At 34.4% G+C, this 19,643-nt stretch overlaps 1 protein-coding gene across 1 annotated transcript in view; it reads right to left on the reverse strand.

Moving 5' to 3' along the window:
* Positions 1-4,687: 4,687 nt before the first annotated feature.
* LOC121381048 overlaps positions 4,688-19,643 on the reverse strand; it is a 103,267-nt gene continuing 88,311 nt past the window's right edge. Inside the window, exons 12-13 of the mRNA XM_041510130.1 lie at positions 15,408-17,144; positions 4,688-10,342 (exon numbers count right to left, since the gene is read on the reverse strand). Coding sequence (XP_041366064.1) covers positions 10,271-10,342; positions 15,408-17,144 — 1,809 coding nt within the window. The 3' untranslated portion in view covers positions 4,688-10,270. The remainder of the gene's footprint in view (positions 10,343-15,407; positions 17,145-19,643) is intronic.

A 19,643-nucleotide genomic window follows, 5' to 3' on the forward strand; every position in this document is an offset into this window, starting at 1 on the left:
CAGTAGTGCTCTACGACTGATTTATTCAAAACTATAGTAAGCAAGTTTATCTTTGAACTGGTGGCTAAAGCTCCTGACAGGTGAACATTATTTCACTTGGGTAATAACCATTATAACTGGCAACTTGTTTATTATACTTTATCATTCCAATTGTTTTGCCAAAACATCCCAACAAAACCTTAAAAACCACATCTATTAAAAGGGAGAACAAACAAAATATATATGTAATGGATTTTATTATGTAAGCATTTTGGCATACAAGTTTAACATGAAACCGTTTTCTGGATTATAGCATATCAGTCAGAGGTGTAATGAAGTGGGTAGTTTGTGATATAGATACTAAAACTATATATATCACAATATTTACTGGTAATGACAATGACCTTAAGTTGTTGGTGTAAATTCTTTTTTCAGCAATTACAGCCTTTTCACAATATATACAGCTGCCTTAAATCTGTGCATCATACTGTGGACCTTTTATCACCATATCATTACACCTTTAACATCAGCAAGAGAATAATTTACAGTGGTCTGTAAACAAGTAAAACACATAAACAAAGTATATATTTCTGTACAAATATTAAATTGTTAGTGAAAAATACATGATGGATAAAAATGAATTCCGCAAAACATCTTTCTTGGAAAAATTGCATAAATTAACAGAATTACATCTTTTCATGTTACTGTTGAACTATATTTGCTGTCTAAACCACACAGGGATAAAGCATGTCAGATCATGTTTCATTCCATCCATATAATTGTATGATTGTAAAATATGTTATATATTATGTTCATTTGAAAACAAGCTAATAATATAGTTTATTCACTTACAAAAACAATACTAAAAATCTTTTATTTCCAGTTAAATCAATGATGTATAGAAAGGCTGTGATATCTGCTGTTCTGTCTGGGAAGTGCCTTCAAACTGAGTGTTTCAATTCAATAAACGTTAACAGTCACTTCAAATAAACGACTATAATTAAAGTGACAGACCTTAGTTTTTTTTAACACTACTGCATATTTCTTTCACCATTACTATTAGAGCCATTTTGTGATAATTCAAATCAGACATTACTTACATTTTATTGTTTAGATTATCCATTTTCAAACATCCAGTGTTTTTGGTCATATCACAAAATTAATTTTTCATAATTTGAAAAAAAAACCCCACATGTACCTCTAAGAAATAACTTTTGTGGAGATGACTCAAGTCGTATCTTTGGGAGGGTATTTTCCATTTCAGTGTCGCACACTCTTGTTCCACTCCATTATAACGTAATCCAGAAATGTTACAGGTTTATAAACTAACTAAACTTGGTATCCATTTCCTTACGCTAAAAAAAAGGGTGTGCAACTTTATTGTTTAATGACTTAACACTGAATTTGACTGCACAAATTTCTAAGTAAAACTGACCAGATAATGAAAAGAAAGAAGAGGAAGAAAAGGTATCCTATAATAAATGTAGTTATACCATTTGAAAAGTAAACTGGAAGCAATAATAAATGTAGTTATACCATTTGAAAAGTAAACTGGAAGCAATAATAAATGTAGTTATACCATTTGAAAAGTAAACTGGAAGCAGAGGACAGGACTGAACTCCTATATTAGTCCGACAGAAGTTTAATTGAACATGGATTTGTCTTCTATATGTTGTTTTCCTTTTTCTTTTGTTCCAAGATGTTGGTGATAAACAAATCCAGAAACTGCCAGGTGACATTTTGTCACCCTTGAGCAATTTGTATTTTAGCTTGTTTAAACCCTCCCTCCTCCACCCCCCCCCCAAAAAAAAAATAAGAAAACAAAAAAGAATTTTGTTTTTGTTTTGTTAAAACATGTTCACAAAACATTTCAAATATTCTTATAAATAAAACACTGAATGATCTATAACTCCTTCATATGGATTATAATATCAAGATAATGGTTAATAAATTTGACATTTAAGTGATCTTGACCTTTGTTTTACCTCTAAGGCAAAATGCCGTTTAAAATGGAGTAGTTTCCTAGAACACTATTATTGCAATTATAATCTGGATTATGCCTTTATTTTCGTGTCTTTTTAAAAAAATAGTAATTGTGCTTTTTAAATAATTTATGTTCTAGTGAAAAATAAATGTAATGTAGTAACTTAGCTTCCCTATTGTTGTGGCCATCTTGGCCCATTGTCAGTTACTACTTCTTCTGGATCGAGATCTACTTCTTTCAGATCGAGATCTACTTCTTTCATATCGAGATCTACTTCTTCTGGATCGTGATATACATTTTTCAGATCGAGATCTACTTCTTTCAGATCGAGATCTACTTCTTTCAGATCGAGATCTACTTCTTCTGGATCGAGATCTACTTCTTCTGGATCGAGATCTACTTCTTCTGGATCGAGATCTACTTTCAGATCGAGATCTACTTCTTCTGGATCAATGGCATCTTATATGACGATGAGTGCTTTCTTTAAAATGCCATGACAAAACCAAGACGGTATCAGCCAGTGACTCCAGAGGTTTTTGTACCATTCAGTCGAATCAGAATCCCCTCATTCAGTCCTTTAGCAAAAGAGCTTTCCTGATCTGCCATTTCAACAGTGCTGTTCGAATATTTGCCATGCTGAAAGTGGCAATGTATTTTTAAATTGCGACCATAGATGATGGTACTTTCTTTGGTGTCTGTGTTTTACCACTAGTAGTAGATTCAACACTGTCATTTACGGCACCTTCATCAACAGAAAGCTTTGCATCTAGATGTGGATCTAGACTTAAAAGTTCAAGTGGGAGGACTTGTACTGGGAAACTTTAGTCCCAGACCTGGAGCTAAACATCTTCGAATCCAACATTGTTTAGTTCTAATCTTATGCAGTAAGATAGACAATTGATGTCATAGATTATGGGCATTATTTATAGAGAAACAAAAAATGTGGACATGAAAGAAAGCACTGTCAGAATACAGCAAAATTGTTTATGGAACTTTAGTGTGTTTCTGTTTCTAACATTACATGATCATAGTATAATGTTATGATTTTATTTTACTTAATGTATATTGTATATAACAAATACTGTTATAAAACATTTTAAAATAGGTTTTATTGCAAATAATACCTAGATAGTGATGCACATGATCTGATGGGTATGGTCTTTTCTTGTGATCTATTGCTATTGGTTCCAAATGGTTGAAAATACCTTATGGGTATGGTCAGCAAGGTCAAGGTCATTTCAAGGACAATATTTATGATAACCACTATGCTAAAAATGTATGGGGTACAATGGTCATTAATATCATCAGTGTTTTAATCATTTTGAAAATACTGTGAAATTTCATGCAAAATAGGGAAGGGAAGTAAAACATTCAAAATGCTCAAAGCAGACAAGATGTCAACTGGCATTTTTAAAAATCTAAACCCTAGTCTTACTAAATCAGCAAAAAAAAAAAAAAAAAAAAAAAAACCCACCTATAGACAACAAAACCAGATTTGGTCCAAAAATTGTGTATAGCTGCCGGACTATATAGCTAGTTGTACTAACAGTCCTAGTTTGACTAAACAGGTGCCTGCTTATACTACAGAGCTTGGCTAGGTGCCTAGTTCACACACACACATTTCTATAACAAGCAGACGAAAAATTAACAATACTTACAAATTTTAACAACTGTGACAATCAATCACTCCTAATGAATTATTTATGGTGAACAAAACATTTGAAACACACACACACAGATAGAGATAGAGATAGAGATAGAGAGAGAGAGAGAGAGTGAGTGAGTGAGAGTGAGAGTGAGAGTGAGAGAGAGAGACAAACAGACACAGACAGAGAGGGAGGGAGGGATGGGAGGGAGAGAGAGAGAGAAAAAGACACACACACAGAGAGAGAGAGAGAGGGATACAGAGAGAGACAGGGAGGGAGGGATGGGAGGGAGAGAGAGGAGAGGAGACTCAAAAGAAAAATAAATAAAAAGAAAAACTGAGTAATTAAGACTATGCAAGGTTCATTTTTGTTTTAACAACTTTTGTATTTATATTCAAATAAGGTTTGAGCATATTTATATTCTGGCCAAACACCTCTGCAATATGGGCCGTTGTTTAAGACATAGTTATAACTGTATAAGTCTTAAATGTGGGTGGGAACTGATACCAGAGTGCAAACCCGATGACCCAACCACTACACCGGTCGTGACTGGCTAGTGAATTGCCGAGTTAAGACAATCAACCGTTGGTGTGGGGATCAACTTGGAGCAAGAGACTGAGCCTACGAGTGTCTGATGAGGTGGAGTCCTCTGTAACATGTATTAAGAGACTGAGCCTACAAGTGTCTGATGAGGTGGAGTCCTCTGTAACATGTATTTTTGACACGATTACTGTCTGACGTAACAAAGTACCAGAAAGTATTGATCTGCAATTGGTGAGTCACGGTGTTTTGGTGCTATCTGTATTGATCTCAAGTGAAGCTTGCTTACTATGCTTTTCCAGCCAGTTACGACCGTTTTCCTGCAAACCGTGTTTACATCAATATTGTGCAGGTTCTAGGTAAATACAGTGGCTAATAAAAATTAATACATGTATTGTGGAAAATCAGGTCACAAATTATTATTCAAAACAAAATTGTAAAATGCATAAAAAGAAGCCTGTTAAAAGCTGGGTCTGTGTGTATTATGAACATCCACACCTAAAATGCTCCTGTAAAAATAAATTAAAAAAAACATCAGTCTGTATGCACATTACATGTATTTTCAAAAACTCATGCCTGTAACATCTATGGACATTGGAAAGAAAAAAGAAAAAAAAAGAATCATTAATCAGTACAGATTAGCTAAAAATATTACAACAAAATGCTAAAAGTGCTGTAGATTTGACATAGAAAAAATGTTTTAATGTTCATCCAGATTAAACACAAAAACTTTAATCCATAAAAAAATTGTTATTCAACTTGAACTGTCATAATGTTTACTATAAGACAAAGTTCAGCTTCAACATAAGACAATACCTGTATCTGACTGGATTTATATATACATTCCAAACTTCAGCTTATATTGCACAAAAACACCCCCAAAACCCAACAAATAAACAAACCCAACAAAACCTCCCAAAAAACTTGCATATTAATAATATCAGTTAAACATGTATACATACTGTAAATCAGGAAATGTTAGCCAGCATAAAAGTTTAGCGTATTTTACAAGGCCATACAAGATGCTAATATTTCACGACAGTAAACTTAAAGAGACGTACAACAGACTGTTCTGGAAAAAAATGTCTAAATTGTTTGTTGGTGATTAACTGACCACATAAAAGAATAGCACACAACCATAGGTAGTCAGCAGGGACATTACTGCAATTTTCTACTAAATTTTAAGTTATCTGTAAGCTGCTTAAAGGTGCTATGTCAAAGTTGCATTAATGGAGGGTCCCGCCAAATATATATATTTTTTGCTTTAAAACAAAGTTTATACCTTCAGCTATATGCCTATAAAAAATTACAACCAAATAATTCCATTTACTAGTAGAAAAACTTTTATTTTAGGGGGGAATCCTGAGTGTGTCACACAAATTAACTAGTGATGTCACTGTTTTATGTGTACACGTTCACACGAAGATTTTTCTATAATTCTTTGCAAACAACTGACAAAGATAGTTACTATGCTATATTTAGCCACAAATTATTTGGGAACCCCTCTTGTTGTTCGACTTTAAACAATTATTTATTATTGAGTTAATTATGGAAATATTATGTGTGTGATTGATTAATTTGTAGTTCTTGCAAATAAATGTGAGATTAACGGAATATTGTCATTTCAACTTTGACATAGGACCTTTAACATCAAAACTGGTCAACAATATTATTTTAGCTAAGCTTCATCTTAAGCTTTATTCTTTTTTTCAATTACTGATATAACTACCTCGCTAAATTTATGTCACTAATAATGTTACTTATTTGGATTTTGCTAAATTTACAGTAATAATAAAATGATGAAATGAAAATGGATCTGTTGCACCAAACTTTAAATTATGATGTTAATTAAAAAGACAAATAAATAAATAAATAAATTTAAAGTTTTGTCCTACACACTAGACAACAATATAATGTACACCTAACACATGAATCCATTTTTAGCTGCCTAATTTACAGCTAATTATTGCACTCAGGGTTCAAAAGGAACATTCAATTTATATTAATACTAAAATATTAACTGTATCTAAATAAAAAATAAAAATAACTAAGTATAGTACAATGTTGTCATTTACAGAAGACTTGCTGCTTACATTAAAAACACTAAAGGAAAGACAAATATCAACATTAGTACAACAGATTTAGAATGACAACTGAAATGCACTTTTTCTTAAACACACCGTAGTAGACATAATGGTTATGTGTGCAATATGTTACAGTCAATGACAAAACATTTGATAAACAAAGAGAAAAAGTTGACCAGTTGTGGTGCACTGCTTGGGAACGACAAAAAACCCATTTAGCGGAATGGATCCACCAAGGTGGTTCGATCCTGCGACGCAAGCACCTCATGCGAGTACTCAACCGACTGAGTTAAATCCCGGCCAAACCTTTGATCAAGTGACTAACACCTGGTGAACAATGAAGGCTATGTTTGTGGAATGAAGGCTACAGTGGAGAACAGTGTTACACTACTGGTACATACATGTATAGACAGGGAGTAAAACCACCTCCAACCTTCATGCATGGTATGCCAAGCGGCATTAGTCATTTGTTCACAATCACATAACAACCAATTCAGCCAATGGCTGCTTTCACAGACTCATTATAATATATATTTTAACCATGGGTATTCATTTGATTTATTTACAAACAACTTCAAACTGTATATATATATATATATATATATAGGCCTATATATATTTATCACTGTGACAAATTTTGACAAGAAAAACCAACAAGTAACAATCCCATACACAAAGAACCAGTAAATTGGTGGAGTCTAGTATCAAAATATAGACATGGCGAGATATTAACAGAGTTTACAATAAAAATCAACAAAAAGAATGTTCTTGCCAGAACAGTTGTCGGTTTGTATCACAGCACATCAGAAACACAAACATATCGTAAAACGGATCCCTATCAAAAAGACAACAACATTATAATATGAATGGAGTGCTGCTACATTATGAGAGGAAATGATGTAAACTTTGTCTATGACTTTCTCTTTTTTTTAAACCCCACTTAGTCTGCTATAACATGTAACAAGCCACATTAGTAGTTTAACATTTTAAAATGTTTATTATAATATATATAATTTTTTAAATTATATTACGAGAGAGAGAGAGAGAGAGAGAGAGAGAGAGAGAGAGAGAGAGAGAGAGAGAGAGAGAGAGAGAGAGAGAATGAAAGAAATTATGTGAGCCAGGGCTGTTTTTACTAATCTGGATTACAGAAAAACATCTGCAGCTATTAACGCTATTATTGTTATATTACATATTGCACAAAACTAAAAGAACATATTTCTAAAAGGCATGGAATAATGGTATTAATAGAAAACAGACAATGGATTCAGCACTAACTACCTGTACATGCTCAAGGTGCCGTTCATTAATTCAGTCAAAGGGCAAAATAACCTACATATAATTGCTAATAACTGTGTGTTAGGAATAGACTACAAATGAGCCAGGGACATGTTTTCCTTGTTTGTTTGGGGAGTTTTGTGTGGGGGTTTTTAAAAATGATAAGTTTAATTGTAAAATCATAATATTCATCTTAATTTTTTATTCTTTTAATCTGACAAATCTATACTGTACTACAGAAAAATGCTTTACAAAATGCAGTATGACTGTAGTAGAAGACATTTTCTCTGGGGGTTTAATACACAGGTTTGAAGTTTTGCAAGTGATGAAATATCTTATGTGAAAAGACCAATATCATTTCCTAACAAACACATTAAAGATATTTGTTCCATTAGAACACACAGGAATATGACAAGCTTGTGTGACAAATTAGGACTTTGAACAAACAGATATGAAAAAAAACACCCAACAAAACAACACCCTCCTCACACAACAAAAAAAGAAAAAGAAAAGACAAAAAGAGAAATTTATTGTGCAGCTGCCTCAAAGTTATCATTGCATAAAAAGAATCCATTTATGATTATCAAGAGATAACAAGAACAATGTCTCACCTACCATAAAAATTATTGGTAAACCGTATTGAACATCCATAGGTGAAACAATAAATCAGGTTTCACCAACCTAGGACTTGTAGTTTTTGAGAAACTGATCTAAACACAAATCTGTAACAGAAAGGTTGAACTATCACCGTTGAAAACGTAATACCTGTATCTGGCCGGTTTACTTTGTAAAAAGTTGCAAACATTTATTTATTAGCTACACAATATCACAGAGTCAATACCTGAACTCGGTTTATCAAATGGCAGTGATCACGTAAAGCCAGCGGATAAAGAACAGAGTTGGAGAGAAAAAAAAGAGAAGAAAACCCCACAAAAAACCCCACAAACAACAAAACCCCCCCACACATTTCAGGTTATTTCTTTGATTGTGGTTAACAGCAATAGTGTCTGGCATGAACAAAATTAAGGTAAGCTAAAGATACCTCTCCTGAAATGATGCTAGGCGAGCAATCATGTGAAGTTTTATATAAAATGTATTCCATTTATTTACATTAAAGCGATCAATCTGCCACAATCCTAAAACTTTCCAAGTTGGGTGGGGAGCGGGAGTGATTACTGGCCTTTTCTGGAAAAACTGGCATTACATTTCACTCTTTTAGCAAGTGTATACCTTTATTAGTCAGTTACTGCATTTAAATACAAGGGCAAGGGAGAAATATTATATTTTACGGAATGAACTCCAAGTGCCAAACATTCACTACACAAATGGTCTGATTAACACAGGTTGACTTGATCGTGATTCCTTAAAGAATCAAATAAGTTTTCATGCAACCCCAAATGGGTCAATATAATGATCTCAAACACAGTGTGGTACACAGATGTATATAACTTTGAATGGGTCAATATAATGATATCTCACAGTTAAAACAATGTGTGGTACACAGATGTATATAACTTTGAATGGGTCAATATAATGATATCTCACAGTTAAAACAATGTGTGGTACACAGATGTATATAACTTTGAATGGGTCAATATAATGATATCTCACAGTTTAAACAATGTGTGGTATACAGATGTATATAACTTTGAATGGGTCAATATAATGATATCTCACAGTTAAAACAATGTGTGGTACACAGATGTACATAACTTTGAATGGATCATTATAATGGTATCTCAGTTAAAACAATGTGTGGTACACAGATAGATGTATATAACTTGAATGTGTCAATATAATGATATCTCACAGTTAAAACAATGTGTGGTACACAGATGCACATAACTTTGAATGGATCATTATAATGATATCTCAGTTAAAACAATGTGTGGTACACAGATAGATGTATATAACTTGAATGTGTCAATATAATGATATCTCAGTTAAAACAATGTGTGGTACACAGATGTATATCACTTTGAATGGATCATTATTATAATGATATCTTACAGTTAAAACAATGTGTGGTACACAGATGTATATAACTTTGAATGGGTCAATATAATGATATCTCACAGTTAAAACAATGTGTGATAAATAGATGCATATTTGCCATTTTCCAGATTAATGCACCAGGCATAAGTTCCACTAGCTAAATTACATATGTACATGTATATCACACAACAGCAGCTCGTAACCTAATATTAGTGAAACAGTATTATTTCTTGTTTAAATGCATCAAAAACTAGCATTACTTTTAATCTTATATTTTAATAATAATAATAATAATAATAATAATAATAGATTTAAAAAACAACAACAATGCTTTTCTCTTTTTTTCTTGTAAAACACATTTAAAATGTTTTCAACATATAAGCTACATGTTATGAAGATTTAAAACAAAACAAAAATTTGTCTAGTAAATAGACCGAGGAACCGGTTATAGCCCTTCTCAGCTGCAGTGAACGTCATTTTTGTTTTACTATGGTATGCACCACAATCTATTTATTTTTGAACTGATTGGGTTTTTTAAATTGCCAACAAAAACAGTGCTTTTTTGTTATTTCCAAAAACTTCTACCCCCACCCCTCTCAATTGAACCTGAAATTATTTACAAAAAAACAATGTTCATGGAAGCTGGGAAGAGCTACAGTAATAGTAAGTTGCGAACTGCCTCACAATCACACACCGCACACTAACACTGAATATCCTCAGCCATTATGTTGTATGAATACATATTTCATAGTCCATCTTCCGATCTAATACAACGAGAATGCTGATCCGCTCAAAGGTCCATTGTGTGTGCCATCCCCAACTACCGGAACAAAATGCTGAAATAACCACATATGGTATCAGTTTGATAAAAGTGATTAACATGAAGTTGGAATTCAAAAATTATTTATAAAACATGATTATTAAACAAGAGATATTTGTAATGTTTCTTGTACAATTCTTCAAAATTAGTTAAAACACATTTAACTTATGTTATTATCATAACTATTGCACACATGTCCGATTCGTTTGCAAATAAAATACACATTGAATCAATTACTTTGTATTATTACTGTTCTCAATTAATTAAATTACAAACTAATTTGTATGTTAAATAAATGTAAATAAAATTGTAAAGCTAAAAATTCTATATCTGCAAAAGCGAAAATATATATCTTGTTTTTCACTGTATTTAGTGTAGAACTTGAATTCAGTAAACAAATACCAAGGCTCATGCTGTCGGTAGCCAAATTAGCCATTGGCTAAACTTTTGGCTAAGCCATTTTCTATATTCTGATGTGAACAAATGGTTACATAATCTATCTGATACCTCAAACATAATAATACCAAATATTCAATTAGCGTAATAACGATCTTGCGACCAGCAAGGTACTGATGTTTGCTTATTTTAATAATCACGGTTATTAATTTTAACGGCATGCATTCAACATGTATGGAAGCAAAGTCTGAAATATCTGTAGCTTGTTATTTTAACTTTGTAAAGTACTGTAAATCATGAAATTAATGCGAACAAGTAATTAATGTGAAAAATGTGGCAAACACATCGACACAATAATAACCTGACACATTTTGTTTAGTCTCATTCCCAATACAAAAAAAAACCTGCAGGATTTTACTATAATACTTCTAAATAAAATAAAACTTTTATAATATAAAGAAGAAACAAAATACAAAAACAATTTTTGTTAAACGTCTTTTTGTGAATACCAAGAATCTTTCTTTCGTTTCGATGTTGCCATTCTATTTTCACTTTCTTGGAATATCATAGCGGTTATATAATACAGTGATGTTCCAAATGTTTTGTTTTTAAAAAGCTCATTTTGCGATGTGAGTATTTAAAAAAAAATCTTACACTTCTGGATTACTGGATATATTTAAACTGTTTTGAACATTTGTAAAATTATAATCAACAAATTTTATTACTAAATATATTCCTTTAAAAATGAAACAGTAGAAAATTATATAACCGTAACCAACAATCCGTGCATATTTCTTCAAACCATTTGGCTCGACACTATACATGGCATTTAATTTAGACTGGTCGCAAGTTGTCACTGTTGCAATATATCGCATTTGTTAACATCTATTCCTGTGCTGCGCATCAAGTGTATAAAATCAGTCTAAAACATTTGTTAGAATAATACGTCTGCGTGAAATATTGAGCCCTGTAATAGCAACCCGTTTACCTTTTATTCCTACTGGTGGATTAATTAGAAGCAATCAAAAGTGTGAGGCATACCCTTAACAATAAGGTGTACTTATACTAATTACACTACTTTAAGTAATTAGGGCTTCCTTGTCGACCCACCATGCGATTAGCTTCAGGTTATGCAGTAGTTGTGAAAACAACTATATACTGACTTCTTTTAACATGAAAGATGAAGCCCAAACAATATAATAACAACATAACTGTGGTTTTTATGTGATGTGGACTTTTGCCCAAAGCGTTAATAAAAATACGCATTTTTGTTCACTTGTGTATGGACGCAATAATATCATGACGTATTAATTACATGATTTACAGTATTTGAACCAGGGCACAATATTTCACGGTTCGCGTTTCGGTGACGCAAAATTAAATTTACGCGAACCGTAAATCGGAACGTCACTGTAGTATAGAAGTACCAGTGATAAAGTGAAAGTAGCATCACCACCACAAAATATCGGTGTCAAATTATTGTGGTCTTTCTTTTTATGTTATTATAAGATTTATGTTTATTAATCTAATCATGCACCAATGAATAGCCTGTTTTATAGTTCAGAGGAACTGGACATTTGTTGCTTGGGTTTTTGGTGGGTGTTTTTTTTTTTTTCAGTTTGCTGTATACTACATTTTACATATCAGTGACAAATGGTAGCCTTTATTTGTTATTTATAAAAGAAAATTATTAGTCTAATCATACACCAGGGAATGGGCATTTTTCCTCCAAATGTATCTATTTTGTTTCAGTACTGGGCTGATATTTAGTCATTTTACAATAGCGTTAACTTCCGCAAGCTGCACAGAGGTTATAGAATACGGTGGCCCGATGTCCGAGGACAGTGGTTTTTAGATTCGGGCAACTAAAAATTACTTTTTGCGATCCCGATGGCAAATGGTGAATAATAATAATAATAATAAATCTACAACGCTACGATCGTACGAAAACAAAAGAAACATTTTCAAGTCACTTCTTTCAATTTGTAAGCATTAAAGAAACTGTTCTATAAAACGTTTTCTTTTGTATTTTGTTTTAACTTTATGTTTGAGCTAAAAATTATGTATTTAAATATAATTTCAATGTAACTTTGAGGTAACCAATCAGGTAATCCACAGGTTACGCAAATATAATTCACGTAACCGAACAATTGGTTACCTAGGTAAAAACCATGTGAACCGACTTCCGGTTACCTCAGATTTCGAAATATTGTCCCCTGTTGAACCACAAAGTAATAAAAACAGACCGACAATGCGTGTCAATTTGAATACACATGCTAGTTCAGGGCTGAAAGACATGTAGGCTATCCCAAGGGCAGGGTTCAGGCAGACAGAGTAAAAACAAAATGTTCGCTAGACTGGTTTATGCGCTTCACGTAAACCAAACATCGGGGAACAATCAAAAGTTACCAGCCTCAGTGGCGTCGTTGTTAGGCCATCGTTGTTAGGCCATCGGTCTACAGGCTGGTAGGTACTGGGTTCGGATCCCAGTCGAGGCATGGGATTTTTAATCCCGATACTGACTCCAAATCCTGAGTGAGTGCTCTGCAAGGCTCAGTGGGTAGGTGTAAACCACTTGCACCGACCAGTGATCCATAACTGGTTCAACAAAGGCCATGGTTTGTGCTATCCTGCCTGTGGGAAGCGCAAATAAAAGATCCCTTGCTGCTAATCGGAAAGAGTAGCCCATGTAGTGGCAACAGCGGGTTTCCTCTCAAAACTCTGTGTGGTCCTTAACCATATGTCTCATGCCATATAACCGTAAATAAAATGTGTTGAGTGTGTCGTTAAATAAAACATTTCTTTTTTCAATCAAAAGTTAGCAAACGTTAGGAAGAACGTTTGATGGCTGAATTGAGGACTGCTCTCAGCACAAATATATGTTACGCTTCAGAGTCAGCTGAGACCCATGTGTCAAGTGACAACATTGCGGACAGTAAACAATACGATTACACACAAGTAAACCTTGATGTAAATTTGTAAAAAAAACAATAGTTGTTCGCATCAATGAATACTTAACTGCAGTTTCATTTATTTCCTTTGTCTTTGTTAATTTCGTACCCATGGTTGAGAGCAAGCATACAGATGGCCATTGTGGGAAATGAACATGCAGTATTTATATAAATTGCAGTTAAACTACACTGAATAAAATTAGTTTACAATAATCATATTTGTTAGATAATGTTAGATATAAATTTGTAAGACTGTGAGGTGACATTTAATAAGTTAGCTAGATTTTAAAAAGACCATACATTTTTTTTTTTATTAACGGGTTTTTTAAAATCCATATATAAATGGAATAGTTGTAATACCGTGAAGTCAGCATTCTTAGCCTTGGTATTTTACAAGCAGAAATCACAACAAGCATTTAACACGACGCTGAAATCAACAGCAACAACATGGCACAAATTACAAAATTGTTGGGGGTGGGGAATTGATGGGTTACTTAAAAGAAAAATAAAGAAAGAAAGATAGACAAAAAAAAGAGAAGCAATTCAATCTAACATAAAGATTGCTATTTAAAGAAATAATGAGCTCTCTATTTATAATTAAAAAAAAGCTCTCAAATTGTTATTTGGCAAAAAAAGAAGAAAGAAAAAAACACCCATCCTCCATAAAAATGCACCCACCCCAATATTTGTGCATGTTTGTTAATTTAATGTCACAGGCCTTAGAAGTGGCGGTGGGTGGTTGCACGGGGTACTGGCTTCCAACGCTGAACATAATGCATCCCCCCCCCAACTGAAAAATTAAAGTAATATACTAACTACCCCTACACAAATTGCTGTCTTTGATTTTGATCAGGGAATACGGTTTTGTTATTCAGATTTATTCCAGTTTGTACACAATTAGCTGAAAAAGATGCATTTTCATATTATTCATATCATATCAAATTATTTGAATACAAAATTCAGATCTAACGACCTACCGCAATAAGAGTAAACTTCACACAAGTGTGATTACATTTTGTACTTGATCTTGCGACGGCGTCCTGATTACCCAGCAAGTGACAATCATTGTTCAACTAATTAAGCAGCCCGTCGTTCAGTCAAATCCCAATCCTGTGTAGACAGAGGTAATTAATGCATAAACGGTTCTTTCGTTCTTGATTTTTGATCTGGAGTCCGGAGTAGACAGAGTACGGATTAGGCAGAGATTTATACCTAAGAGATAAACGGTAGCTGGACGGGGCTTTAGAAATGGACCGGTTTACGCAAAGATCCGGATTAGACAGAGTCCACTGTACATAAATACTCTATACAGTACTGCGTAAAAAAATTTGGCTAAAGCATTTTCAATATGGCTAATAAAAATTCCATATGGCTAATGTTTTGGCTACAGGTAATTTTTTATCCAGGGAGAGCCCTGAAACACTGTGGCAAAAGTAGTTTGCTTCAACTAAAATACACTTTGTTTCAGTCTTTGTATTTTAAATGGCATCTTCTCACAATAGAATGCATCAGCAAAACAAATGCTGATGTCCAATTAAGAAAGAAAAAGAAAAGTGTTTTACATCTGCATTGATTAATTCCGCAAGGGCCGAGTATATAAAAATGCCTACATCAATAACCACTCCCACCCAAGTCTACATATGACACCAAAATAACTTGAAGTATCAGACAAGAAGGAAAATACTTTAGTGTTGTAACAAATAATGTTATTCAGCATTAAGCAAACCGACTTACCATATCATCGCCTTCAGACAGGGTCATGGCCACTGGGTCACGACAGCCTCTGTCCTGACTGGAGTCACAGAAATATGTTCTCAGTCGACAGGAGAAGAAAGCAACCTCGTCATCCAATAGAGCATCCATGTACAGACTGCAGCTAAACATCGTGGTCGTCTTCTCTGGAATCCGACATCTGCTTGGTGTTAGGTTGGCTCTCAGTGACAAAGACCCGAGCTTGCACAATTCCCGGTGTACGTGGGAAGGAATGACGCCCGTTGTTAAAACATCACTGTTATTGTTCACGTTCAGGTCTTCTCGTCTTGTCAAATCAGCGCTGTGAACACATGTTACCATGTGTGATGGAGACTTACTTGTTAGATCAACACCTTCACCACATGTAGTGTTTGACGCACATTCGCTTGTCGGCAAGTCAGCAGCTACATCAGATGTAGGATATGAAGATGTCAAGCTCGCTGCCACTTTTAGAGCCAATGGTGTCCAAATAGGAGGTGCAATTTTCCCAAATTCACAGGCTTTTGTGTTCCTCGATTCTGACTTTTGTGGAATTGTTGGCTTTGGAAGGACAATGTTAGCAGATTTCTTACAGAGGAAAATGTCTGGAGTTAAAACATTAGCACTTTCAATGGGTGTCTCAGAGGGAGATGTAGAATCAGAGTGTTGATCATTAACATCTGTTGTTCGGTCTGGTGGTACTTCTACATCAGCTGGATGGAAACCCCCCTGAACATTCTCTTCTTGAGATAAAGATTTTGACTGTCCTGGAACTACTGATTCCAAAGATTTTGACTGTCCTGGAATTACCAATTCAAACATACTGTCTCTACTCTTAAACTTCCGATGACTTCTACACCAAGATGTTGAAGAGAAATCTGACGCTTCAAGTCCTCCAGAGGATGTCCCGCCTAGCACATTCTCACTAGCTTGACTTGTTTCTGTGTTCATCAACACATGTTCTGTTTTAGCATCATGACCAGCACGATATACTTCCATTTCATTTTCCGGCTCATTGGTCACAGCAGTTTGTGAACTGCTGCTGCTTTTGCTGTTGCGGCAGTGATTGTCATTGATGTTGCCGGTGTCCACAGTCTCATGTTCCTGCCTGCAGGGTGGACATTCTGTAGGAATGCATGACACACTGTCTTTGAGATCATTGTTGTTGCACTCTGCTATAGGAGACACCAGACCGATGCCAGCAGGTTGCCCAGCAGATGCGTGTGAACTGTTGTCGGTCTGGTGGATGGGTGCAACAGCCTGCTCCTTGATGGAACACAAGCGCAGCTGCTGTTCCAGATGAAGGCGGATCTTCGCCAGCTCCTCCTGCTTCCGTTTAGCTGCATCGAGTTGCTGTATGATGGTCAAGTGAACGTCTGATACTTCAATGGGTTGGTCGATGTTTCCCAGACTAGACTGCAGGCTGATGATGTCTGATGGAAGATCGAAGCTGGGCTGGGGAATGGCACTTGGCGTGAATGGAGGCAGGGTCTGCATGGCGAGATGACTGGATGCCAAATGTGGGTGGTTGTCTGCTGCTAGATGCGGTTGTAATGGGTTCACAGGATGATGAGGTGGATGGGAAACGGGTGTTATGGCATGAGGCAGGTGGTTGATGGAATGATGAGCTAACTGATGATGATGATGTTGACTATCAACTTGTCCTCTTCTCTCCTCCTCCATCGCCACCTTGAGTTGCAGCATTTCACTTTGAATTTTTCTCTTCTGCTCATCCAGAACCTGAAAACAGAGAATATCTGGTCACTTTTCGTCATTTCTCAGGTCGTCCACTTTAAATCGAACTTGTAACTGTTCATACCAGAAACAAAACGTCTCTAGTACACGCATCTTAAGGTACATCTTGCCCATGATTATAGACCTAAAGTACTAAGGATGACACCAAGCACAAGATAATTGCGACATTTCATCTATGGTACTAGAGAAAAAACCTGGGGCCTAATTCACTAAACTCTCGTTACTTTGCGATCTCGCAGTGCAATGCTAAAAGACTTGCAAAGAGGATGCTTTGTTGTCTAGCAGAGCCTAAGAGAGCTTTTGTGAATTAGGCCCCTGCTCAACATATAGTACCCTGCTAAATTTTTTTCCACTAGCAGCAAGGGATCTTTTATAGGATAGCACATACCGTGGCTTTTGATATACCAGTGATGGTGCACTGGCTGGAATGATTAAATATAAAAGAGTAAATAAAAAGCACACTGAACCCTCCCCCCCCTCCCCCTCTCCACCATATTTAGATATTTTGAAGAAAACACATGTGAAAGATACAAAAGCAATTTTAAAAAAATGTATACGACAAATTAATGGAAAATGCTATAGCTGAGTAGACATGTACATAGGCATTGATTAAAAAACCCCAACAACTCCTCTTCGCTAATCATGAAATGAGATTTGGTCAGTGGCCAAAGAAATGGAAGAAACTTCATGCCTGTAACTTACTTGTAAGCATTGTTTTACTGCTGTTGGCGAAACGGTTCCCCCAACAGCATAAATGTTAGACACATTCCCTTCATTCACATTAAAAAATATATAAACTAAACACAAATCAGACAATTCCTTCCAATATAACTAAATGATCTGTAAAAATGCACATAGCAGCAGCTAGGGGAAATGGTGTTGCTTATCAAAATATCACCCGATTCAAATAATAGTGAATGAATGTTTACATTCTTACGCAACATAAGTATCAATGAAGTTTACATAAACAATATTACAGGCGTATTTAAAGTTAAACAAAATAAATTCAGTTATGCATTATTAAAGTATGCATATAAATTTAATTATAACATTTGACTGCAATTATTTTTTGGTTCATGCAAGTATGAACTGAAAAAACAATATGCATACTCTTGAATAACCTTCTACGCGGAGTCATACAGTGTGCACATTGTTTTTTAGGTTCATACATGCATGCACCAAAAAATAATTGTGGTCAATTCTTAAATAACAGCACCATACTGATTCTTTAATTATATATATAAATAAAGCCATATCTGAATGGTATTACTGTTCAAATATTATTATACCTGTAGTTAATGAACAAGAAAACCCCCCAACAATTGCGTATTGTAATACTATAGGCAACAGATGTTCTAGACACTTGTATTTAAAGGACAACAACCTTATCACAATTAAGATAAATTGCACAAAAATAAACTAACCTTTCCAACAAAGCATCCCACATGGATATGTAAAGCTGTAACTGAACGCAAGCTATTATATAGCCCTCTTTCTCAATAATAATATAATCAAGAAACAGATATTGAAATTAGACAGTGAATAACTAATATGATGCAGTGTCTTAACTGAAATAGGATCACTGACACCTGAAGGATAAATAAAACGCGCACAGTAACACATTCAGCTTGATTAGCACCACCATTTGATGAAGACTGGCACATCAATTGGTTCAACGTGTTCAGATAACTGCACAGTTAGTGTTTTTACCACTGTCAAAATACAGCGCTCAAATGAGGCCTGCAGCCAACACAGTGAAGTGATATCTTTACAAGACGTGAATGACACGGACAATTGGTATTCATGAAAAAAATACAGCTTTATAAATGAGATTTGATTTAGTAGTTAATTATTTACTTTTAACTGATGAATTCACTTTGTCAGAGTAGAGATCAAAGTCAAGATATCTCAACAGATTATTAAGTCTATTATTGGTATTAATGATTTTAACTAGAATGGTAAAGCCATAATGAATTACATGTCATATGATGGACAGTGAAAATGTATTATACACATCAATCCATATAATTGCTAAGTTTTTTGTGTTTTGTTAAAGTGAGTAGGGTACATTAATCCAACACTAGACTCCTTTAACATTTTATAATAGGATAGCATAAACCCACATCATTTATAGCAAATTCAGGGATGTCATTAATAGTCTTTGCCTGGTACAGTATTTAATTAAAAATAAGTGCTTCCCATCTGAATATATTCATTTTTACTAAATAATTTGTTTATGGTGATAAGCCTGTCATACGCAATTCAAAAATGATTTCTGATTGATTAGCATACAAGTTGTATGCTAGTAATTAAGGTATAATGTAAGATATGCCAATGAAATCATATTATTCTTAGGCTTTGGTATCAATTTAATTTTCTCATACAACATTCATAGTGTACAAGATGATATATAAATGTTTGTTATTCTAATGTTTATATAAAATTCCAGGACATTTCCAGGACTTAAAAAAATTCAAAAAAATT

Source organism: Gigantopelta aegis, chromosome 9, assembly GCF_016097555.1.
Source record: "Gigantopelta aegis isolate Gae_Host chromosome 9, Gae_host_genome, whole genome shotgun sequence".
In the NCBI taxonomy this organism is placed as follows: domain Eukaryota; kingdom Metazoa; phylum Mollusca; class Gastropoda; order Neomphalida; family Peltospiridae; genus Gigantopelta; species Gigantopelta aegis.